We start from the raw sequence: 25,457 nt of genomic DNA, 5'->3' as shown, positions 1-25,457 counted from the left end.
CATGCTACCAACATGTTAGTAACTTGCTAATCATGCTAGTAACATGCTAGTAACTTGTTAATCATGTTAACAACATGCTACTAACTTGCTAGTCATGCTAGAAACATGCTAGTAGCTTGGTAATTATGTGAGCACCATGTTAGTAAAATGCTAGTAACTTGCTAATCATGCTAACAACATGCTAGTAACTTGCTAGTCATGCTAGAAACATGCTACCAACATGCTAGTAACTTGCTAATCATGCTAGTAACATGCTAGTAACTTTGCTAATCATGTTAATAACATGCTAACGACATGCTAATCATGCTACAATCATACTAGCAACATGCTACTAACTTGCTAATCTTGCTACAGCATGCTAGCAACTTGTTAATCATGCTAGAAACATGCTAGCAACTTGCTAATCATCCCAGAAACCTGGTAATCATGCTACCAACATGCTAGTAACTTGCTAGTCATGCTAGAAACATGCTACCAACATGCTAGTAACTTGCTAATCATGCTAGTAACATGCTAGTAACTTTGTTAATCATGCTAATAACATGCTAACGACATGCTAATCATGCTACAATCATACTAGCAACATGCTACTAACTTGCTAATCTTGCTACAACATGCTAGCAACTTGCTAATCATCCTAGAAACCTGGTAATCATGCTACCAACATGCTAATTATGTTAACACCATGCTAGTAAAATGGTAGTAACTTGTTAATAATCCTATTAGCATGCTAACAACATGCTAGTACCTTGCTAATCATTATAACATCATGCTAGTCACATGTTAATCATGTTAATAACATGCTAACAACATTCTATCTATCTATCTATCTGTCTATCTATCTCTGACAGACTGTATTGCCTTCAAAACATCCAAACGTTAACCTTTTAAAACTACTGTAGAACTTTAGAATAGAACAAACTTAACTTTCTGTTCCGGCTTTCTCAAGCGAACTTAAAGTTTGTCTTGACAAACTTTTTTATCTAGTTTTGTTGTTGTTTTTAGCTCAAAATTGTCACTGTAGCAGATGACGTGTTTTTTTGTTTGTTTTTTTTTCGGTTTGTTTTTTTAATAAACTTAAATAAACACAGTCAAAGTACAGTTAGGACTACAATAATACACATGAAAATATAAAACACTTTAAAAAAAAAAAAAAAAAAAAAAAAAAACACTAAATATGTATACAAAATACACATACAACCAGGGTGTGGGCTAAACATTATGTATATGTTCAAGGATTCACAAATGGAAATGGTTTTAATTGCTTTCGTATTATGTAAATAAAAATTGTCTTTATATAAATTTGAATTCTTTTTCAAGAACCAAAAATAAAGGCTTGGTTTCACTGTATTTACACATGAATATGAACTTTTGCAAAAAATTAAAATCAAATGTATAATGTAGTACACTTTCCTTTTATTTGAGGGGATTTTAGTACAACCAAATAAAATATTTGAACTGTTGATTTCCCTCCAAAATTATGTCATTTCCTGGAATATGATGTCATAAAGAAACTGGCTTTTGTCAGTTAAAATAATATAACAACATCCTGAAAGGATTAAATAAATGAAAAAATAAATCATTTAAAATGTATATTTTTCAATTTTAGGATGAATTTATAACACTTTATTTAACTACAGTTTGAAATATTTTAATTGTTTTGTCTATTTAAAAATACTTTTATTTCCATTATTGTGTTGCTTTAGTTTTTTTATAGTATTACTACTAATATAAACAGGATCTCAATAAATACTGAGAATATAAAAAAATCTATGAAATAAATGGCAATGTTAATATATTTTTGTTATTAACGATATTATATTTGAAACATTTATTTCAAACAATTAAGAAGAAGAAAACCTGGATTATCTCAGTTTTCATTTGAGAACTTCTATTTTGTAGAAACTAACTAGAAAATTAATTTTCAACTTCAAAAATGAGAAGTTTGATATTTCCCTGAATACATTGAGACATAAAATTAATGTAATGCATAACAGGAAATAATACTTAAATTGTATAAATCAACCAGTGAAAGATTAGTCCACTTCCAGAATTAAAATTTCCTGATAATTTACTCACCCTGACTATATGGAGAAAAATCCTGGAATGTTTTCCTCAAAAACCTTAATTCCTTTTCAGCTGAAGAAAGACAGACATGAACATCTTGGATGACATGGGGGTGAGTAAATCATCAGGATTTTTTTTTATTCTGGAAGTGAACTACTGCTTTAAAAACAGAATACAAACCTGTTTTTGAATCATCACTACATGAACATATGAACACAGAGAATAAAACCAAGACAGAAGGTGAATTCCCCATGAAATTGAGTTTAATAGAGTTTAAAAATAAGGCTATGATGCAGTTTTAGCAAACGTTTGACAAGAAAACACAGTAATGACAAGCTGTGGCACTCACAGCCAGTCCAGTAAGATATAAGGGATATAGCGACGACACACATACACGCACTCATCCACACACACAAATGCAGTACAATTTCTCAATCATTTCCACACACAACCACCCAAAAAGGTGGCGATAAACGAAGTTGGACGAACTGCAGTGTACTTTTAAAAAAAACATGCATAGCTTAATACAATAAACGTGTATTTCCGAATGAGCCATTGAGGTTATGCTAACACTGTCAACATTATTAGTTCCTTCAACAAGAAAACATCGCTTCTTAAAGGTGTCTGATGTAAAACAAAACAAATCCTTGTTCACAAACATGTAAAAAGTTACATTCTGAACCGCAAAGTTCATTACGAAAATAAATACTTGGAATGGCAACGACAATGATATAAAGATTCCCTTTACGTGTCAGAATTTAAAAGAAACGAACAGACCGAATGCGCCCAAGCCCGACCCATTTCCCCATTTACACATAAAAATTCAAATATGTTGCATTTGTTTCAACAGACATCAAGGTACAATAAAAGTGTCGTACAGACCAGATACAAAAGGAGCGCAAAACTCTTAAGTAGAATTAGAAAACTCAACACACTCGAACCCAAGCCTGGGACATACGACACAGACGAAACCGACATTAATTATCTGAGATGCTTAGTGCTGAAGCAAACGAAACTAAATCTGACACAAGAAATAAAAATCATTTATTTTACAATCCCTGTCAATTTTTTTTATTAACATTATTTTGTCCGTTGCTGTCCATTCAAGAAAATCACAGAACATCGAAAAGCCTTGGCAATGCAAGATATTCAACAACTAGGCTGTTTAGTATGTTATTTGTTCTACGTTTCATCCTTTGGTAAAAGGGCAGACCATCTCAACTGGAATAAACACTACCGCATATTGTTCTTTCCAGAAATTAGGTTCGTCTACTGTATGTTCGGTACTGTCTTTTAAAGTGCCAGCAAGCTCTAGCGTGAGGGAAGCCCGAATTTCTAGAGCTCCAGGGCTCCGTATTATAGGAATGATACAGGAATCATGCAAGCGTCAAATACACGCGTACAGACGCGCACACCATGCCGTAAGGTGCTGAGACACCGCTCACGAGATCTACGCCGTACAGATAGCAAAAATAGCTCTCTGAGTTTCTATATACATGAACTACACAATGCTACCACTGCCACAGTGCACAGAGAAACCTCTGATCAATTGTGTGAACAACATAAAACACAAAAATCATCTCAAGCAGCTAACATAACCAAAAAAAAAACATTTCCCTAAAGTTATGTTGTAAACTCTTAAAGTTTCACCCAAAAATTAAAATTTGCTTACTCATCCTCAAGGCATTCAAGATTTAGATGAGTTTGTTTCTTCATCAGAACAGATTTGGAGAAATTTATCACCACATCACTTGCTCACCAACCGATCCTCTGCAGTGAATGGGTGCCGTCAGATTGAGAGTCCAAACAGCTGATAAAAACATCACAATAATCTACAAGTAATCCACAACACTCCAGTCCATCAGTTACAGGGTTCCCACACTTTGGTTAACTTCAAATTCAAGGACTTTCCAGGTCCAATACCCTAAAATTCAAGGAATTAATGTGGGGACATATTTCACGTGAGAGCAAGGTTACATCATGTTACCTTGTAAGATAACTGTGCAAACACAACTGTAAACACCTGGCCAAGTGATGCTAACTTTGGATCTCTGAGAAGCCAATCTTTGTAATCCTAATTATTATAATTAAAAAGCCCCCAAAGTAGCACAATGACCATATCCCATATCAAAACTCAAAATATTTAATTTCCATACCTAAAATGTATATTTTACAGTCACCCTTGTGCAGATAGATCATAAACACAGCTAAAAGGTTTCCTACAAGTGGCCATCCCAAAATTTTATCAGGGGTACAATGCAAAATGTTTCAATGCAAGCATTTCAGTGACATGTAATTTATGCAGTATATCAAACATTTAACCCACGGAGAAAAATCAACCCTTCGCAACAATTTAAAATCAGCCCAATTCCGTGCAAAAATGTGGATTTGGCAACCCTGCATCCAACACAAGCTGCAGGAATCAAATTTAACCGATCATGGGTCAAGACCAGAGTAAGGAGACATGACTGACAAATCATGCTGGAGGAGTTGTTGCTCAGCAGATAATGTGCTCATATCTCATCTTGTAAGATCAGAGTGCGTGTGATCACGAAATTGAAAGTGAAAGTGAAGAGAAACAGAGATTTAAATACTTCACAAATGATACTGGTTTCCTGATGCACAAAAACTATATTTAATATTAGAATGATTGCGTGAGCAGGCGGTCATGGCCCAAAATTCAGCGGGAGCAGGATCAAAAAAACAGTCCTGTGCAGGGCTTTAATACAAAAACGCACACAATGAATGGCGACTGTAGAAAGCAAAAGCCGAATTCCGGGCAAATTAGAAATTCGTTTTAGGCCAAAAAAAGAGGACATGTCCGGAGAAAAGAGGACGTACGGGTCCCTAACAAGCTAGTATGTATATGTCACAAAGTGTTGACGAAATAACACATTAGCGGACCGGAGGAAATATGGAATTTTTTTTTCAGACAACTTTTTGCACAAAATAACTTCAAGCAACTTTCAAGGACCTGTATCTATGTATGTTTATTTTCAAAAACTTTCCAGGGCCTTGAATTTTTTTTTTTTTTTTTCAGATTCACAAACTTTAAAGGATTTCAAGGACCCGTTGCAGTTAACATCTTGTGAACCCAAAAGCTTTGTGTTTGTAACAAACAAACCCAGTTTTTAACTTTGAACTGTTGCTTCTGGCCAAAATATGAGTCCATGATCCATAATAATGCTGCTTCTAGTGAAAAAGTCCATCCCTTGTTGTTTTCTCACATCAAAATCCACTGCTATATTGTTTTGGACTGTTTTTGCTCATAAATGGTGCTTGATCTGTGCATATTTCTCTCCTGATTCATACAAGACATCTTTTTCATTGGAAAAAACAATATGGATATTAGGACTTGTAGCAAAACATCTTAATGTTTGATTTGTTTCTTACAAACACACAGCTTTGTACCTGACAAGACACTGAGTAGCTGCGTTTCCATTACCCTTTAAATTGCGCAAATTAAAACTGCGAATTGAAAATACGCAAACACGTAAATTACACAAAAACTCTAATATATAGTTTTTACGCTCGTGTTAAGTGGTTTTTCAGGCAATTCGAAAAAAAGGAACATTTCGCAAAACTGCAGTGGAAATGGCTTTTTCTAGTAACAGACTAGAGTGTTTTGGATTACTTGTGGATTATTGTGATGTTTTTAATCAGCTGTTTGGACTCTCATTCTGACGGCACCCATTCACTGCAGAGGATCCACTGGTGAGCAAGTGATGTAATGCTAAATTTCTCCAAATCTGTTCTGATGAAAAACTCATCTACATCTTGGAAGGCCTGAAGGTAAGTACATTTTTAGCAAATGTTCATTTTTGAGAAAACTATTTCTTTAAAACTTGTAGCACAGGATTTTCATATAGTTGCAATATAACTGTGGACGGACTTCAAGTTTCCAATTTGTTCCTTCATTTTAACACTGATATCTTTTCTGTCAATGCCAGATTCATACAAAACAATAATATTATTAAATAAACATCTAAGCACAAATATTAGAACTCATTGTGATGTAGGTATTAAGAACAACACTATTAATAATAATAATAATATCTGTATTAATAAGAAGAATAGTATGACGTTAAATAATAAGCCCATGTGGGTTGACCTAGAGTTCTCTGTTGAACCTGCAGCAGTGATTTATCGGTCACTCACTGCCTAAAGCAACCTGCCACACTATAACATAACTGCGCTCGGGTTTGGCAGGAGCCGACTGCAGCTTCAAAGTGGGTTCGGCTGATTCATCATCTTCATCTCGTCCCAAACCACCATCCTCATCACCTGAGAGAGAGAAAGAGAGAGACGTATTATAACAGCCTGTCAGCAGACCACTGATACAGCATTTTTTCTGTAGCTTTATGCAGTTACAAAATTTCTAAAACTAGAGAACTAAATGAGTAATGCTTTTAAAAAGTATGTCTGCAAAATGGTGAGCTAATCTTGATTATTATTATTTGTCCCCACCAATGAAACCTTAATTACATCAGCAGAAATGTCCATTAAAAGCCTTGGTTAAAGATACTGACAACAAACATTTGTTTTTTTTTTTAATGATCTGCATTCATATTGTGCATGACTCATGACCACTTATAAATATTACAGGATTAGGTCACTTTCAGAATAAAAAAAGTCCTGATAATTTATTCACCCCCATGTCATCCAAAATGTTCATGTCTTTCTTTCTTCAGTTGAAAAGAAATGAAGGTTTCTGAGGAAAACATTCCAGGATTATTCTCCATATAGTGGACTTTAACGGGGAACAGTTTCTTTTTGAAGAAAGAAAGAAAGCCATGAACATTTTTATTCTGGAAGTGAACTAATCCTTTAAGAATGGAAATAGTTCAATAACCAGAAATGTTTCTTGAGCCGCAAATCTGCATATTATTATGATTTCTGAAGGATCATGTGACACTGAAGACCGGAGTAATGATGCTGAAAATTCAGCTTTGCATCACAGAAATGACATTTTAAAACAAATTGAAATAGAAAAGTTATTTTAAATTACAATAATAACATTTTTCTCTGTAATATGAATGACATGAGTCCTTTATGAATGAACTGCAGAATTTAATGCACGTTTATGTTTACATTATGAAACATGCAGAAATACCATCTGCTACTCATGAACAGATGCTTGAGAGATTTCTTACTGAAGCTCTTACCGATCCTGAAGTCGATGTATCCCTCTCCTCCGCTCATGATGAGCATGCTCTTGCCGTCCATGGCTGAAGAGTCTGAGTTCTCAGTCGTACCCTCAGCTCCTGGCACAATAACCTGACCTGACAAACAACATTAACACATTAGCACAGATTTGCACTTCATCAGTCATTATATCAAACACCACCTCTTTAAAACAATATGCTGAACACACTGTGTAGGAGCCACGTATACATTTTTATTTAACATATATCAAAGTTTTGTTTTTTTAGCTTTATGTTTTCTCAGTAAGAGTGCTCCACCTACAGTTAATGACAGAAATTTGGTTATAAATGTGCAATTCCAGAAGGGGGTGCTGATATCAGAGCAACAGTCAGAGGGTGCAATAATGGAGTAAGAACAAGCTTTTGTATGACTTGCAATGCCTTCTTTTTTCTTATTTTTTGTTTGTTAGGAAACAAATCTCAGAGAGATTCCATTAAATTCATCAGAGAGGCTGCATCTCATTCTTGCAATTTAAGACAATTACTATCATGGTAAGTTACCAAGGACAGGGCCAACAAATGATTTGTACACGTTCCTTCATCTAGTGGAGGAGACTGAAAGGCAGACCCATAAAATTAACAAATGGCCATTCCCAATTTTACAGGAAAAAAAAAAAAAAAAAGTGGATAGAAAACAATATAAAACATTTTTGTTTAGTTTTGGGCACATCACATTCTGGCTTACATTGTCTGACTATAACACTATTGCCCGATTTTGCTCTATTTCGTCATCAAAAACTGTTTGAAACAAGTCACAACTGAGCCGCTGCGCAACTCCATTCAAACACAGCTGTGTTTCATTCATGAATGAATGTGCGTTTTTAAACAAATCTAGTGAGTCAGTGATTCAATTTCCCATTCATAAAGACTTGCTTTATTCCTGAATGAATCAGCCATTCGAATGAATCAAATGAATAAATGATTCAGCAATAAAATCAGTGACTTGCCGCCAACTACTCTGCAGTTTTAGTTTCATTTTTAAAGCATCTTTTCAGTTATTTAAATCATCTAATATTTCTATATTCAAAATTTTATATTTAAAACCTCTGAGCCTCATTAAACATGAAAACACACCTACAAGCCACTTTTGTGTTCTTCTGCGCCACCTCTGTAGTACAAATTAATTTTGTTAATACTGATTTTATTGGATTGGTAACGTATTCTGCTTGTTCTTATTCTGTTGTTTTAATTAGAAATTGTAAAAAAAGATTATAAAATATAATTTTAAAAAACTGATATAAAAGATGACATAAATAAATACATTTTCTAACATAATAAAGTTAGAAAAATGCCATTACAAAGGCTAATGCAAAATTCTCCTGTAAATCACTTTAAGGAGTCAAATATTTTATATAAATATTTATATAATCTTTGATCAGACTTTTTGATTATTGATGAGAAGGTGCTCCTGAAATTTTGACTATGCTTCTAAATTTAAGTTAGGAGCACACGTGCTTCTATAAAGAAAAGGAAATGTAATTCTGCTGACACTTTTCATTCATTTTCACATTTCATTTTAATTGCAAAAGCCATAATACATTGTTTAACTGTGCAGGGGCATTCTTTTGCCCCTTTTGTCTTGAATTTATGAGGCATTTTAGTTTATTTTGTTGGCTTTTTTGCTATGTACGAGTTTATTTTTTCTTATGTATGTAACCAAACAGTTGTTGGTTCCCATCAACTTCCATAGTATCAGGTTTTGAACAACATGAGGGTGAGTAAATAATGACAAAATGTTCATTTTTTGCGTGAACTATCCTTTAAATGTTCGCCTGTTCAAGTTACACTTTAAGCACTTTACTAAACCAGACCTATCATGGAGTTGAATTCATCACTCATGGCACTGTGTAACTATGTCTTACCTGGAACTGTAGCGAAGAATTTAACAGCATCTCTGTGGCCATGGAAGCAGAGCTGAGCATGTGCCATGGAGCAGTACGGTACGTACGAACCCGTCACCGCACCATCCACAGTGTCATCGCCATACACTCGCACCGCCCCACCTGGACGACAGGCGATCGCTCCTACAGTCTTATTAGCTGCTGGAAAAGAAAAAGATGTTTAACCACAAGTGTCTCAAGCATTTAACAGAGCACCAACGGCATAGTTAGCATCTTGCAGAGCAAATGCCCGTTAAACTCAGTTGCGAAATTACTAGGATACAGTCATTAATATTAAAGCGTTAAAGCAAATTTTGGCTAGAAGCAGATTCACTGTTGATCAGCCCAGAAAGATGGGAAAAAAGTTAAGGGAGGAAGATCTGAGAGGAACTAAGAATTTGCAGATGAAATATTGAACAAAGCTGAGCATGATGCAGCAAACAAGCAAAGCAAGGTGGGTTTGTCTCAAAATGAGCCTGCTGTCAACAGTGTGCTTCCCACTCACCCCTCTGACCTAGATATCCACACTGACCTACAGCTACAGAGACAGGAGACGAGAAACACAACAAGGAAGACAGGAAGGGAAAAACAGAGAGAAGTGGCCAAAAACACTGAAACTAATGCTGCCTTCTACATCAAATACTGATGTACACCATGTTTATATGTGTGATATTGGCTTACAGTCTGATAAAGGGATGGAGATGATGACACCGTTTCCTGTTCCCACCCACAGCCGGTTACAGGAAACCATTAGAGCCGTGATCCTCACAAAAGAGAAGCCCAGTTTTCCCGTTCCTGTTAGAAACAAAAGGAAGTGCATTCAACTGTGCATTCAAAACCTTAATGCATTTCATGCATTTTATAGACATACACTAACATTCAAACGTTTGGGCTCAGTAACACTTTTTTTTTTTTTAAAGAAATCAATACTTTTATTCAGCAAGAATACATTAAATTGATCAAAAGTGACAGTAAAGAAATTTATAATACTACAAAAGATTTCTATTTCAAATAAATGTTCTTATCTTGTCACAATAAAGTTTCTTAAAATAAAAGTTTATTGAGCAGCAATCAGCATATTGAGTGACACTGAAGACTGAAGTAATGATGCTAAAAATTCAGCTTTGCATTACAGAAATAAATTACATTTTAGAATACATTTAATTAGAAACAGTTATTTTAAAGTGTAATAATATTTCGCATTATTGCTTTTTTTTTTTAATCAAATAGATGAATCCCAAACATTTAAACAGCAGTATACATCTTATTTTGTGTTCCACAGAAGTAAGCAGGTGACATGAGGGTGATGTTAATGACATAATTGATATAATTCATTCATTATTCATTATTTTTGTTTACTAACCATATAAACTGAGCAAACTCCCTCTTAGAGCTGCGCAATTATGGAGAAGAATTTACAGATTCATTCAAGATAATTAGGCAATTTTCCTCCAAAAAAAAAAAAAAAAAAAATGTGTTCCATTTTATCTGAATTCACCTGAATTCATGTGACCCTGGACCACAACAAAAGGGTCAGTTTTTTGACACTGAGATTTACAAATCATAGGACTATATTTGGCCGAGATACAACTATTTGAAAATCTGAAATCTGAGGGTGCAAAAAAACTAAATATTAAGTAAATTGCCTTTAAAGTTGTCCAAATGAAGTTCTTAGTAATGTATATTACTAATCAGAAATTACGTTTTGATACATTTATGGTAGGAAATCTACAAAATATCTTCATGGAACATGATCTTTACTTAATATCCTAATGATTTTTGGCATAAAAGAAAAATCAATAATTTTGACCCATACAATGTATTGTTGGCTATTGCTACAAATATACCCGTGCTATTTATGACTAGTTTTGTGGTCCAGGTTCACATATGTTAATCTACAAAGTACTGTAGAATGTGTGATAGAATGTGTAATGTATAATCATGGAAATGGTCCTTGAAAGTGTATAAAATGTTTAAATATCATTTGATTAAGCAAAATGATATAAGAGATGTCCCTATGAACCTAAAAATATATATTCACAGTATTCTCACCTAACATTTTGCTGACATACGGTTCTATGTCCACATCTTGGAGATGCTGGAAGGTGTGAGCGTGAAAGAGGCGGAGAGTTGAGTCTAGCCGGATTGAAACCCAGATACCGTCACCCACCCAGGCCAGCTGACGCACCTGACTCTCCTTACGCGGGTGGGCGTCAAATGACTTCTGTTTCACCCAAAGAAAAACCCATTGTAAAAAAGATCCTCCTTAAGCAAGTTCAGAAAATTCTATTTAACTAACACTGCATGCAACAATTCTCAAAATGCAAAAACGAATACAGTGAGGACTACAACATAATTATGAACCTCTATTTTCATCGCTTTGGGCTGAATCACGTAGATCTTGTTTCTGTAGCCGCACCACACTTTATCATGCACGACAGTCATGCAGCGGATTGAGTGATGGGGCCGGCCGAGGTCAAGGAGGTGGTAGTTGGTTAAATCCCACTGGCTGTCTGCAAAAGTAGAACGTGGATGGTTTTAACAGCTAAAAGTCAGAGTTAAGTGAGAGGAGTGTCTGAATTATTAGTAACGGTAACGAACAGTGTCTTACCAAGACCTCTGTGAAAGATGGCCAGTGTACCGTCAGCCAGAGCCACCAAAACACGGCCTTTCACATGACTGTGTAGACAAATAATGGTAAATATCACTAGAACTCTGCTGCAGTGGTTTCTTTTGATTTCACCTAAAAGTGCTAGTGAATAAAAGTATAGCTAAAAAGCAAAATTCACAACACAAGTTACTTTATCATCTGGCTACACAAACTGAAATCCCACTCAAATAAGAAAACAACAAAATTCCGAAAGTTACATTATATTTTTTGAGTTCATAATGTCAACTTACACAATGTTCAATATGGAATCCTTCAGCTTGACAGCATGAAGACACTTCCTCCATCGAGCGACAGATGAGTGCACGTATAAACTACATGAAAAACATTTTCAAAACATAAATGTTAAACTCTCAGATCGTTTTTGCAACATAAAATATTGAAGCTATGATAGTGTACATTAAACACCTTTCTACATGATTTTTCTATGCAGTGCAGTCACTATACTATAGAAGCTCATTTCCACCACTGAATATAAAATAAAAAAAAGGTTATTGTGACTTTTTATTTCACTTTTTTTCTCAGAATTGTGAGATATGAACTCACAATTGTGAGCTATAAAGTCAGAATTTCCAGATAAAAAACTCGCAATTCTGATGGCTTTTTTCTCACAAATGCGAACTGGTATTTCACAATTCAGATTTTTTTCTTGCAATTGTGAGTTTGTAGACCAATTATCTGTTTGTAAACATTCAGGATGCATGCTTATCATGGTTGCAAAAAACCCGGGAGAGATAGCCTTTACGGCTAGAGAATTACATGGATATGGTACAAAATACTTAGATTTTAAAAAAGGGTATAGATTATATTGATTAGATGTCATTTTCAAAATGTTATTTGCATATTACAAGAGCTTGTCACCCAGCGATAAGCACCGTTATTCAACGAAATTGACGTTACATAGTGGGATAATCTTACAGAGCCAAAACAGGGATGACGTTTTTTTGTAGACGGTTAAAGTGGCAGTCTATGGAGCCATGGAATAAAAGAATAAAAAAAAAAGGTAAATTTGATTTTATTTCTCAAAATTCTGACTTTATTTTCGCAATCCCGAGATTATATCCCACAACTCTAAAGGAAAAACAACTCATCATTCTCTCTTTTCCCCTCGGCTCAGAGTTTATATCCCACACTTCTGGCTTTTTTTCCCTCAGAATTGACTCACTAGTTTTGTTAAATCGAGTTATAAAGTCCGAATTAGGAGATATAAACTTGCATTTGTGAGAAAATAAGTAGAACTGTGAGATAAAATCAAAAAGTTATGTAAAAGTGTTAATAGATATAGGTTTAAATAATATTTCAAGCCTTAATTAAACTAATAATAGCAGTTTTCATCCATAGTATGCACGTTTAAACGTCTGCGTTTGGCTTCAAATGGCGTCTTTGAATACAGTATTCTATAAAAATTATTTGCATTCCGATTTTGAAATCAAAAGGATTTTCTGACAAAAAAAAAGTCTTCAAAGACTTCATAATTCACAATTGCAAGCTTATATCACGCAACTGTGACTTCATTTCTCAGAATTGCAAGTTTATATCTTACAATGATCAGAAAAAAAGTCCAAATTGCAAAATGTAAACTCACAATTGCTAGAAAAAAGTCTGAATTGTGAGAGAAAAAGTTGCAATTACCTTTTTTTATTGAGTGGTGGAAACAAGTTTCCATACTATATTGTAGATCCTGATCAAAGTACACTACATTTAATTTGACACGTTGACTCTTCAGCTGACTTTTTAATATTTCTGGATTCTGGTTTAATAATTAATTCACTTCCAAGAATCCAAAAAGCATATCTAATCAACTGAATAAAAAAGTACCAATTTAATAATTTATAAATATTTTCCTTTTGATATCTGTATTAATGTTTTTCCAAATTTAATTGAGTTTTCCCAAATTCTGTGTTAGTTGTTTTTTCCTAGATTCCATTTTATGATTTAACAGTGGCTAAATCATAAATTCATAAAACTTTAAAATCAGCCTTTTAAACTAATCAACTGAAAATAAAACAACTGGTTTACAACAGAACATTGGATTTTTTTTTTTTTTTAAGCCCATTTCCGCCACTGGGTGAAAAAAAAAAAAAAAAAAAAAAAAAAAAAAAAATGTAATTGCCTTTTTCTCTCACAATTTTGACTTTATTTCTCAGAATTGCGACTATGTAACATGCAATTGTGAGTATATAATCACGTAATTCTGAGGAAAAAAGCCAGAAATTAGATTTCATATCTCACAATTCTGAGAAAAAGAGAGAATTGTGAGACGAAAGGTCGCAATTACCTTTTTTATTTTTTAATGGCAGAAACAGGTTTCCATACTAGATTGCAGATCTTGGTCAAAGTACACTACATTTAATCTGGCACATGTTGACTGTTCTAATCAACTGACTTCATAAAAGTACCAATTTAATAATTTAGAAATATTCTGACAATGATAGTGCCTTTTCATATCTGTATTAATGTTTTTCCAAATTTAGTTTAGCTTTTCCCAAATTCTGTGTTAGATGCTTTTTTTCTAGATTCCACTTTATGAATTAAAATCATTTTTTAAAATCATAAACAGTGGGCAAAAATTCAACTGGTTTGCAACAGAACATTTTTTAAATAGAGTGCAGAACAACTTTTTTGTAAATGATGTTTTTTAGAAATGTAAATAGTTTTTTCAATTCTTGATTGGGTGATGTTCCTTAAAAAACATTTTGATGAATTGTGTTTAATAAAGCTTTTATTTTGGCAGTTTGTAGTGAAGACCTTTCAGTTTCTGTGTTTTTGATAACAGTTAAAATGAAATTCCAGTGAAGTGACTATAAGAGCAGCTCTGGAGATAAAGTTCATGTAGAGTTCCTTCATATAATGAAACAACAGATGCTGAAAACACCATGAGCATCATGCATGCTTGAGTATGTGTAGTAAATAAAAACGTGCCTCTCATTTACATAGGGACACACAGAACAGGCAGACTGCATATTTAAATAAAGTCACAGACATATCGCAATTTGAATGTGATTAATTAAGCAGCTCCACTTTAGATTTGCCAGATTCCGTGACATTCTGCATTAGACAGTAAATTCTGTTTTTACGAATGAATTACACTATTCCGTCAACATTTTCTGCATCATGGAAAAAAATCAAAGAGCCCTATTTGACTTACCACAAATTTCAAGTGGCCAAAAATACTCCAGAAAACACAGGTTGCAAAACTGAGATCCATACACAGTATGGCATATAGAACAAAGCATACTACTATCCCTGACAGAACTGTTTCCGTTCATAAATTATGGTGTTTAACAAAGTCTGTTGCCATAAAGGAAACATGTATTTGTGTGTGTGTATCTCACCAGCCATTCTGAGCGCCCAGCCACATGGTGGGCAGTGCGCTGCTCATGCGCTGGGTCTCTTCTTTTGCCAAATTCGTCTTTCCATCTGCTGAGGCCATATCGTCCCTGTCCTGATCAGACTCCCTGACAAGAAACCCAAGAAAGGATGAGTCCTTATCCAAATCTGGATATAAATCAACAGTGATAAAGACACTGTGCCCGGCTCACCTCTGGTTATCGTTTCCTGTTGAAGCGCCAGAAGACTCTGTTCCCAGTGGGTCTGTAAACACATGCTCCGTGTAGATTCCTGGCTGGCTGCTGTCCTGTCCCGGGCTTTCCTGGTCTTCCTCAGTGGCCTCCATAGCTTCCTCTGGCGCAGGGACCCCGTCTTCACTGGGAGCTCTGGAAAGATCTAAAAGAGAGAGAGACTTTGGTCACATTTACATTTAAGTAGGTATATAACGATATTAGCAATTTTGTGATATTGCGATGTGATGTCTCAATATTAACGTGGTCACACGACAATATGATATATTTAAACTTCTTATTCTAACACACATTGTTCAGGCGATCAGCTTGTGATCCAAAGTTTTCCACGCCTCAGAACGGCTCCACTCACAGTGAATGACTGCAGTGAACTCGTTTACTGCATGTACTGTGAGTCTAGCGCACGTTTGGGAACACAACGGCCACCAGTTATGCTTTATTCTCATGGCAGATGATTCCAGCATTTCACTAGATTTGTAGTAAGACGTGTTTTTGAAAAAGTCAGAAAACCTGTTTTAAAGCAAAAGCTCTATTGGCGTTTCCGTCAAAACAAACGCTTAAAAGTACAGTATAAATTGCTGACAGCTAGTGGTTTAAATAGGTAATGTTACTGCAGTACAAATTCAAAATATCTCTTTCAAGAGTAGAAATTAGGAAAGATGTACTGTAATTTCCCTACTGTAGTGTAAAGCTAAAACAATATACCTAGTGCAATTGTTTTACAATATATGGCTAATACTGTCATTGGTGTTGTTATTATTATTATAATTATTACTACAAACTAACTGGTTTGGCTTCCTAAAACATCAGTGTGAATGTAAGTTAGACTGAGACAGTATATCACAACTAAAACGAGGGTTGAGTCCCCTTTATAGTTCAGGTACAAGTCAATTCACTTTTTTTCTGACTTAAGTTTTCATAGGAACAAGGGTTGGATCTCTTAATTTTTTACTCTCAAAGTGCAATAGAATAATTTATATTTATATAATTTAACTTTAAAATGTACAAAATGTTACATTTTCTTCCAATTCTTCATCTGTCTTTTTTTCTTTTTGTAAATATCGCAATACATATTGTACTGTGGACTTTATATTGTGATATTATTATATTGTGACATTTTGATATCGATACATTCCTACTTTTAACCCTATAAAGTCTACTTTTATGTTATCAACATGACCAAAACTTGAAAAACTTGTCATCTGATTGATAGTTTATGCTTATTAGCAAGTAAAAGGACTTTTTGGCATCATTCTGAAAGCGTTCATCTTCAGGTCGTGGTTCACATGCTTCTTGCTATGAAATCATTATTGATTTTGAGTAATGTCAATAACTTTTATATTGTTGTTAGTAAAATTTCAAAATGAACACAATATACTGAAGCAACTTGATTATCCATGCAAATATTATCTTCTTTAGACATTATTGGAAGATACAGTGACAATATTTATATGCAATTTATGTAAGTACTCTGTTAAACTATTATAAAAATCTCATTGATGTACATTACAGAATTTTCCTCTTACTTTTTGACCATATAAATATCAGCAACTGCACAGATTGCATATTTTTGCTCAGGCTGGGCCTCTGAATATGACATTTGAATTATTTTTTTGTACTCAAGCAGATCCATATTCACATTATATTACACTATTTGAGCCATAAAAGTCTGATACTTCAAATATGATATTTAACAAAAACATGCAAACTTTTTTTAGACTTTGTCTGAAGGTTCAGCAAACTGTTTCATTCAAATTTAATGTTTTTATTATTTTTCACCTATCAGAGCTTACGCTACGCCTAAGTCATCCGCTGGAATGCCACTTTCTTGTGAATACAAGTACAACAGTTAGCGGAAGCTAGATATTATGGTTTATAAAGTTTTAAACATGGATATTTTTCTTACATAAATGCATCGATTCACTTCAGAAGGCTTTTATTAACCCCCTGGAGCCACGTGGAGCACTTTTTATGATGGATGGATGCACTTTATTGGACTTCAACATCTCAACAGCCATTCACTGCCATTATAAAGCTTGGAAGAGCCAGAACATTTCTTAATATAACTCTGATTGTATTTGTCTGAAAGAAGAAAGTCATATACACCTGGGATGGCTTGAGGGCAAGTAAATCATGGGGTCATTTTCATTTGTGGGTGAACTATCCCTTTAAGACAGTTCTTACCACTTCCTCTGGCAGGACTCTGTTCTGCTGACTGTTCGTTGCCCCCTGTGCTGCCCGCCTGAGATCCAGTGCTGGACTCTTCAACGCTGCAGCCCACCGCTGACACGTCACTCAACACACCCTCGCTGCCCTGAGAGCTGCTGCTGGCCAATAAAGAGTCTGGCCCCGCCTCCAGGTCCTGAGGAATCTCCTCCCCTGCAGGATAGTCTGTCTCCAAGACTCCTGGAAATCACAATACAATATATAAAGAACATTACTGAAATCATTTATATTTAATGCTACTGTCATTCGTTTCCTAAAAGTGAATTTGCATTAATGTGAATTATTTCTCTACTCCCATTTCCATCTAACACCAAGACGACCAACTCCAATGTGTGACAAAGTCAAATGTATACAGACGATTTTGGCTTTGCCACATTATACTTACCACTGCAAACATTCACTTACTTTGGTGCCTTTTAAATATCTGCAGAATTGCAAGCAATAAAACGCACTAACAAATTCAGCTTGCTCATCTCAATATCAAGTGAAACAAAAATACTGTGTTTCCTGTCTCTCAAATCAGAATATAATTTTCTGGTCAAATCACGCAGGTCTAAAGATAGTAATAATCTGTATTTACTCTATTTAGTATTAGATCAGTTTATTAAAATATTTATGTCTATGATTGAAAGAAACATGACAAAGATGAAGTGAGAGATTATTTGTTATGATGGATGTACATTTCTGACCTGGTACGCTGGCGATACACAGCACACATGAGTTGCAGACGTAGAAGCTGTCCAGCAGGTCGTCTGGCCGTGTCACATCCATGATCATCACCTTTGTGGAGGAGTGAGTGCTCGTACAGATCCAAACACGACTGGACATCTCCACATGCACCGTCTGCTCCCGTTCCTGCTCCTGTCAACACACACAAACAACACTGCATCAACAACCAACACTGTAAATGTTACCTATGAATGTTTTTATGTAGATGTGATCCATTTTTACACATCACAATCACTCCAGGGCTCTACAGTGTGACCATTTTAGTCGTATACGCGACTTAAAAATGCTGCGTGCGACTATGAAAAAATATTTAGGAGCACCATATGCAAGTGACCCGATCAGCATATTTGTGTTTGTGCTGAGGGGAGCTTTAAATGTTTCTACGTGTTTTTGCAACGTTAAGTAATGTATCACAGACATATCTCACCAATCCTTTCATAAACAAAGTGTAGAGAGAGTGTAAATAAGAGATTGATTGTGCAGTGTTGAGAGCTTCACTGATTATAATGGAACTTTGTGAGATTGTGATGAACTAAGATGAGTGACAGATTTTAACGATTTTAAGGTAGTTTGTAAACTGAGATGTTGATTTAATACAACAGTTAAATAAACAAGAAGTTAAGTGTAATATTAAGTGACTTACATTGTCTGACTATAACACTATTGCCTGATTTTGCTCTATTTCATCATCAAAAATAGTCTGAAAGTCACAACTGAGCCGGTGCGCATCTCCATTCAAACACAGCTTTGTTTAGTTTATGAATGAACGTGCATTTTTAAACGAATCTAGTGAGTCAATGATTCGATTTCCCATTCGTAAAGAGAGTCACTTGCTTTATTCCTGAATGAATCAGCTGTTCAAACAAATCAAATGAATGATGTGATTCAGTAATTAAATCAGTGACTTGCTGCCACCTACTAGCAGTTTTAGTTTCATTTTTAAAGTATATTCTTAGTTATTTAAATTATTTAATATTTCTATATTCAAAATGTTATATTTAAAACATTAATCTCAACATTTATGAATTTGATTGCACTCATGCCACCTCTGAGCCTCATTAAACATATGAAAATACACCTACAAGCCACTTTTGTGTTCTTCTTTGATTGGAAACTGTTTTAATTAGAAATTTTAAAAAGCGTAATATATATATATATATATATATATATATATATATATATATATATATATATATATATACATACATATATACATTATATACATACATATATACATACATATATACATATATATAAACTTTAAAAATCAAATATCACCTCATAAAGGGAAGGCTAATTTTTGATCAGATTTTTTTGATTATTGATTAGAAGGTGCTCCTAAAATTTTGACTGTGCTCCTAAATTTTTTAAGTTAGAAAAGAAAAAAAACTAAGTGTAGAGCCCTGGACTGTCTCATGGGAATCCAAGCCTAAATGTCTAGTTTAAACAACCACTGTTGTAGCTTTTAATTTGATTAAAGTCAAGATTTCTTACATCAAAACCAGTCTTTATTTAGTTTTTCTGACAATTTTCCACTCTCTCTGATTTATAGGTGCCACTGTGCCTTTCTGTATGTACATAGCTTCTATATGTAAACTGACTTTATTACAATTGCCTAGTTTCTTTCGGATTTCAAATACGTCACAAGATTCTCAATACTGAATAGGCTATGTAAATGTGGACGGTCATATGCTAATGAGCTCCTACTTGTGAAGCCATGACTATGACTATACATCTACTTTCTACATCAGCTCTTTTACTTCAAATAATATGGCTCCTTTAACAGGTTAGAGAAATCTTATACCTTAGGTTCCTGCTCTGGCTGATCTAGGCTGCTCTGGGAGCCTTTCCTCTGTTTGGAGGCGTCTGTCTCCACTGCAGTCTCTTCACCAGAAAGGCCAGAGCTTCCCTCACATGACCATCCACCTGAGAGGTTCACTCCAGCTGCACACAGGAGCTGCGCAGGGGAAATCAGGACAAATATTAGAGGCTGACAACAGGCTGAATTCATATCAGTTGAGACTTCATGAATGTAAGTGCATTACTTATTTATTTATTGATTTTTTAAGTCTGGCAACAAACCATGCTGATTTCAATTCCGATTTTAATTAGTTCACCTTCATAGAAGCATCTTTCTGTTCCAGTGGTCTGAGACACACAGGAACTGGTAGGTTTATTTTGTTCTCCATGTGGCCACCATTAGCAACCTATAAGGTACAGGATAACAATACACTTATAGATGATTTTTATCAAAATCAGAAAATGTAGAATTATTAATATATAATGTTGCATTGTTGCAAATAGTTCTTAAGAGCAAGACAACAGCACAATTAAAGATTTTACCAAAAAAAGATCAGTAGAAAATGTGAAATTAATAAAATAAAATTTAACAACAAAAATAAACTGAACAAAAAACAACAATGAAAAAACAGTAACAAATAAAATATGTATACTCATAAGCACATAACAACAACACTGTGATTTGCTTGACTGCTATCCTAATAAATATATTATAATACTGGAAAAAAAATAAAAAAATAAAATAAACTTATATTATGTATACAGGACTGTGATTTGCTTGACTGCTGTTCTAATAAATATATTATAATACTGGAAAAAATAAATAAATAAATAAAATAAAATAAAATGTATACTCATGAGCACATAACAACACTGTGATTTGCTTTATGGCTGTACTAATAAATATATTATAATTCTGGACAAATAAAAATAAATAAAATAAACTTATATTATGTGATTTGCTTGACTGCTGTACTATTAATTATATTATAATACTGGACAAATAAAACAAAACAAAACAAAATAAAATAAAATAAAATAAAATAAAAAAAAAAATAATAAAATAAAATAAAATAAAACAAATCAAAATAAATTTAAAATAGTATTTTGCCTTGTATTTGCCAGGGAGACTCCAGCCATGTGCTGTGACTCTGCCATCTTCCTTTTGCACATGGGCTTTCACATGCTGGTATTGAGCACGCTTCTGCTCTCGGCGGGACAGAGAACCACTCGAATCCACTCTGATGGAAAAAGACAAGAAAATGTGAAGAGGGGATCTCTTCATATTCTAGATCTACATGGTATTCAGCTGATGGGTCTTCACACCAAAATATGCGGAAAAAACAATATTTATCAGTTTCGGTGTTTGATTTGAAAGAAATTTTGGTTTCATTTTAGTTTTGTTGCTGTATTGGTTTGCCACTTAACGCACATATCCTGAATTTTATTTTTACTTAAAAACTTAAAAATATGTTTGACAAGGCTAAATATATGATTTACTCTTCTTTGAGGAAGTCGAACGCTTTGGACTTTTCTCTTGGGAACTGGGAGAAGGTGTTGCTCTTCTTCATGATGCTGGGTGGGTTGTATTTGACGTTGGACGGTAAACCTCTCGCTGTGTTGCTGGACGTTGAAGAACTGGAGGAACTGAACAGCCGACTGAAGCTGAAACAGGACGCAGAGAAAGACAGGTGTAAAGAGGCCAAGGTCACAGTTGTGATCTGTGTGACTAGCAGTTGAGATAAGGACTTACAATTGCCTGATGCTTGACCTCTTCTTCTCTGCAACTTCAGAGTTTTCCCTTGAAGCTCTGTGGAAAAACAAGACACATCACTGTAGGAGAGCCCGAGACCAACCAGGCAGTCTCCATGTGGCGGCGTGGGGTTTTTGTTCAAGAGCCAGAAAAACCGGCCTACTTTCTTGGACAATTAGTTCGAGAACAAAACTCAAGCTGAGCGTAAAAAAGACAGTCTGGTCAGACGCTGAAAACAGCAGAAATAAACAAACAGTAGCATCGTCATTATAAATGTGATTTGCTAGGCTGCTGTACAATTACATCCATTAAATCCATTCACTCCTTTGTTAAATCCCCAAATAACCTAAACAGTCTCAATTATCAAGCCGTTTTGATTTTCTGAGCAATCTGATGTCATACTGATCAGACTCCGCCCATGAAGGCTGACAAACTGTCCCATATTTGCATATTTCCACCCTCAGCCCGTTGTACACTGTCCGCTATTTTCTTCACACTCGAAAATTAGGAAATGGTCATCTAGTGTTCCTTTAAAGTGAAATTCTTCTTATTATGTATAATCACATGTTCACATGACCATCCGAAATTAAAAAAGGGTAGAAAACGAGCTTCTGTTTTCTACTTTGGACTGTAAAGCAAATCAGAGATATCCTTTTTTTACAGTACTGTGTTACTGAGAAATGTTTACCGGATCATTTCCGTCCACCTGACGGCCTCCTGCAGCTCCATGAGTCTCTCCTTGTACTGGTTTCGCTCCATCAGGACTCGAGCCATCTCCACCCGCGTGAACCTCCTCCTCTGAGCTGTGGGCACATCGCTCTGCGGAAACCCAATGCAAAGTTACATACAACATTTGGGCATAACAAATATTATTTGTTATGTATTACATGCAGAGGTTGCGTTAACCGAAAATTCTCCGTCACTGACGGAAAAATCTGAAGGCCGTCCGTCATTTTTACAGATTACACTGAGGGTGATCTATTGTACAATTGTAGCTGTAATTCCCACCCCTGTCCAGTTGGTGGTGAGTGCGCTCCAGTGTAGCAGCAGGTTTTCCTATATGTTTGATTACTCACAGGTGAGTACACAGAAGCTACAATGATCTATCACGGCACATTAAAGAGCGCCAGAACGGTATTTATTGCTTGAATTTCCTAATGAAATGGACAGAATTTGAAATCTGAGACTTTGTTTCACATCAAAAGTAACACAAAGCCTAGCCTATTGCTGTTTATTGGAAGGAAGATGCACTATGTCTATTCATCAACTGAAAACAGCATAGACCAAGAGATCGATTGTGATTTAAGAATCGATTTTGGTTCATTAAAATGAGAATCTATTAAAATCGAGAAATCTTTTTTTGTTTCGTTTTGTTTTTTGGTTTACCCAGCTCGGTTGTATTTTGTTGTTTTAAACACTGCGCTGTCATCCTGTAGGTTCATGATTAAAAATTTAAATGTGAGCAAAAATAAAAGCAATTAAATATTTTATTCTAATTAATTTTATTCTAAAATTTAAATGTTGGGTAATAATAGATTATGACAGAATTTTTTACGACCCTGTCCGTCAAAATGACGGACAACTTTAAAGTCTAGCCAACCTCTGATTATATGTATTAGTCGTTGTATGTTGTTTTAAATAAATAATGTAATATGGTGAACTAGTAAATATGGAAGCCCTGGAATGGAATCTGCCATGGAATTAAAAAAATAAATAAATAATGTTATTGTGTCTTTTTAACTCACAATTCAGACTTTTTAGGGTATTCTTTCTTTTTGTAAGAGTTTTTCTTCTTGTAAGACTTTTTTCTTATTTGATTTTTTATCTTATAATTCTGTCTTGATTTCTCACAATTGTGTGAGTTTAGATCTTGCTATTCTTTTTTCTTGCAATTCCGAGTTTATATTTCTGACTTTTTCTTGCAAATTTTTTATTGTGAGATATAAGTTCGCAATTCTGACTTTTTTCTTAAAAAATCTGATTTACTTTTTTACTTACTTTTTTTATTGCAACTGTGAGTTTATATCTTGCAAATCAGACTTTTTCTCATAACTGTGAGACATAAACTTGCTATTCTGACTTTTTTCTTAAAAATTTGATTTTGCATCTTGCAATTCTGATTTTTTTTCTTGCAATTACAAGTTTATATCTCGCAATTCAGATATAAACTCACAATTCTGGCTTTTTTTTTTGCAAAATTGAGTTTGTATCTTGCAATTTTGACTTGTTTTTCTCACAATTGCGAGTTTATATTTCACAGTTCTGACTTTATCTCTTTTATGAGATATAAACTTGCAATTGTGAGGTATAACGTCAGATTTTGAGGTAAAAAAGGACTGATATGTTCTCAGAATTACAAGTTTATATCTCACAATTCTGACTTAACTCACAATTGCAAAAAAAAATCTGAGAAAAAAAAGTCAGAATTACAGGATGTAAATTTGGAAGCAAGAAAAATGTAAGAATTGTGAGATAAAAAGTCACGATTACTTTTTTTAAAAATTTTTTTTACAATTTTTTTATTCAGGGGTGGAAACTGGCTTTCATAAGTAAATGAACAGCTCACCTAAGAATGTACTTTGAACATGCACTGGAGATTAAGAGCAACATATTCTGTGGCAAATGGCTTCACACAAAGCTATCATATGGCTTCAGATGATCTGAAATATACACTACTGTTTAAAAGTGTGAACATATTTTAAAATGTAATTTCTTGTCATTTTCAGCATCATCACTCCAGTCATTAGTGTCACATGATCCTTCAGAAATAATTCTAATATGCTGATTTGCTGCTCAAGAAACATTTCTTATTATTTTTAATGTTGAAAACAGTTATGCTGCTTAATATTTGTGTAGAAATCATGATTTATATTTTTTAGGATTCTTTAGAAAGTTTAAAAGAACAGGATTTATTTGAAACTGAAATCTCTTGTAACAAAAAATAAATGCACTTTCAATTCTGGTCAACTTAAAGCATCCTTGCTGTACATAAAATGATTAATTTTATATAGTATTCATCTCACTGACTCTTATAATTATTGTGATACTTAAATATTAATACTCACCTCATCTTCTTCTTTATTATTGTTCTGTTTGGCCACCTCGGCCTCTGTTTTCACTCTGTGTCATGAAAAATATTAATGAGTCCCTCATTTTCAGTGCAATTGTACAGTCTAGTTACACATGTAATTACACAGTCCAAGTAGCAATAGCTTCTAATGAAAAAGACACACATTAATGTGATAAAACACCTGTGGCTACTAACCTGAATGTGTCAGGTTTGATTTATTCTAAAATTCGGCTACTACCACATCATAACTAGACCCTGAACAACTGCATATGAATGCAGCCCTTAGGCATTTTTGTTTTATTTGTTCAAAACAATGACTCACTTTTTGAGTTCCTCCTCCAGCTCCTTGTTTTTCTCTTCTAGTTTGGCTTTGGCCTGCAAAACCGCATCCAGCTCCCCCTGAAGACCTTCCTTCTCACAGGAGAGCTCATCCACACGAGCGATCAGATCGTTCTTTACCACGTTCAATGCATTTCTGT

The 25,457-nt window shown here is 34.5% G+C and overlaps 2 protein-coding genes across 12 annotated transcripts in view; one reads left to right on the top strand and one right to left on the bottom strand.

The window, feature by feature from the left end:
* Positions 1–25,457, top strand: part of rps2 (ribosomal protein S2) — a 231,621-nt gene that overhangs the window by 162,203 nt on the left and 43,961 nt on the right. The window lies entirely within an intron of this gene.
* Positions 2,308–25,457, bottom strand: part of spag9a (sperm associated antigen 9a) — a 47,542-nt gene continuing 24,392 nt past the window's right edge. For 5 of the 11 annotated variants that reach the window (XM_051100406.1, XM_051100419.1, XM_051100441.1 and 2 more), the window contains 21 exons: positions 25,301–25,453; positions 24,974–25,028; positions 22,597–22,727; positions 21,909–21,965; positions 21,656–21,820; positions 21,267–21,396; positions 20,473–20,562; positions 20,160–20,312; positions 18,316–18,487; positions 17,585–17,806; positions 15,362–15,545; positions 15,155–15,277; positions 12,053–12,133; positions 11,763–11,830; positions 11,516–11,664; positions 11,204–11,375; positions 9,833–9,946; positions 9,657–9,689; positions 9,134–9,313; positions 7,233–7,349; positions 2,308–6,351 (listed from right to left, as the gene is read on the bottom strand). In XM_051100406.1, the coding sequence (XP_050956363.1) occupies positions 6,218–6,351; positions 7,233–7,349; positions 9,134–9,313; positions 9,657–9,689; positions 9,833–9,946; positions 11,204–11,375; positions 11,516–11,664; positions 11,763–11,830; positions 12,053–12,133; positions 15,155–15,277; positions 15,362–15,545; positions 17,585–17,806; positions 18,316–18,487; positions 20,160–20,312; positions 20,473–20,562; positions 21,267–21,396; positions 21,656–21,820; positions 21,909–21,965; positions 22,597–22,727; positions 24,974–25,028; positions 25,301–25,453 (2,683 nt within the window). In that variant the 3' untranslated portion in view covers positions 2,308–6,217. The remainder of the gene's footprint in view (positions 6,352–7,232; positions 7,350–9,133; positions 9,314–9,656; positions 9,690–9,832; positions 9,947–11,203; positions 11,376–11,515; positions 11,665–11,762; positions 11,831–12,052; positions 12,134–15,154; positions 15,278–15,361; positions 15,546–17,584; positions 17,807–18,315; positions 18,488–20,159; positions 20,313–20,472; positions 20,563–21,266; positions 21,397–21,655; positions 21,821–21,908; positions 21,966–22,596; positions 22,728–24,973; positions 25,029–25,300; positions 25,454–25,457) is intronic. The other 6 variants (XM_051100416.1, XM_051100417.1, XM_051100429.1 and 3 more) reach the window with 3 other exon arrangements.

Source organism: Labeo rohita, chromosome 3 (assembly GCF_022985175.1).
Source record: "Labeo rohita strain BAU-BD-2019 chromosome 3, IGBB_LRoh.1.0, whole genome shotgun sequence".
Taxonomy (NCBI): Eukaryota; Metazoa; Chordata; class Actinopteri; order Cypriniformes; family Cyprinidae; genus Labeo; species Labeo rohita.
The sequence above is the reverse complement of the archived record's forward strand: the minus strand, read 5'-3'. Positions and strand labels throughout refer to the sequence as shown.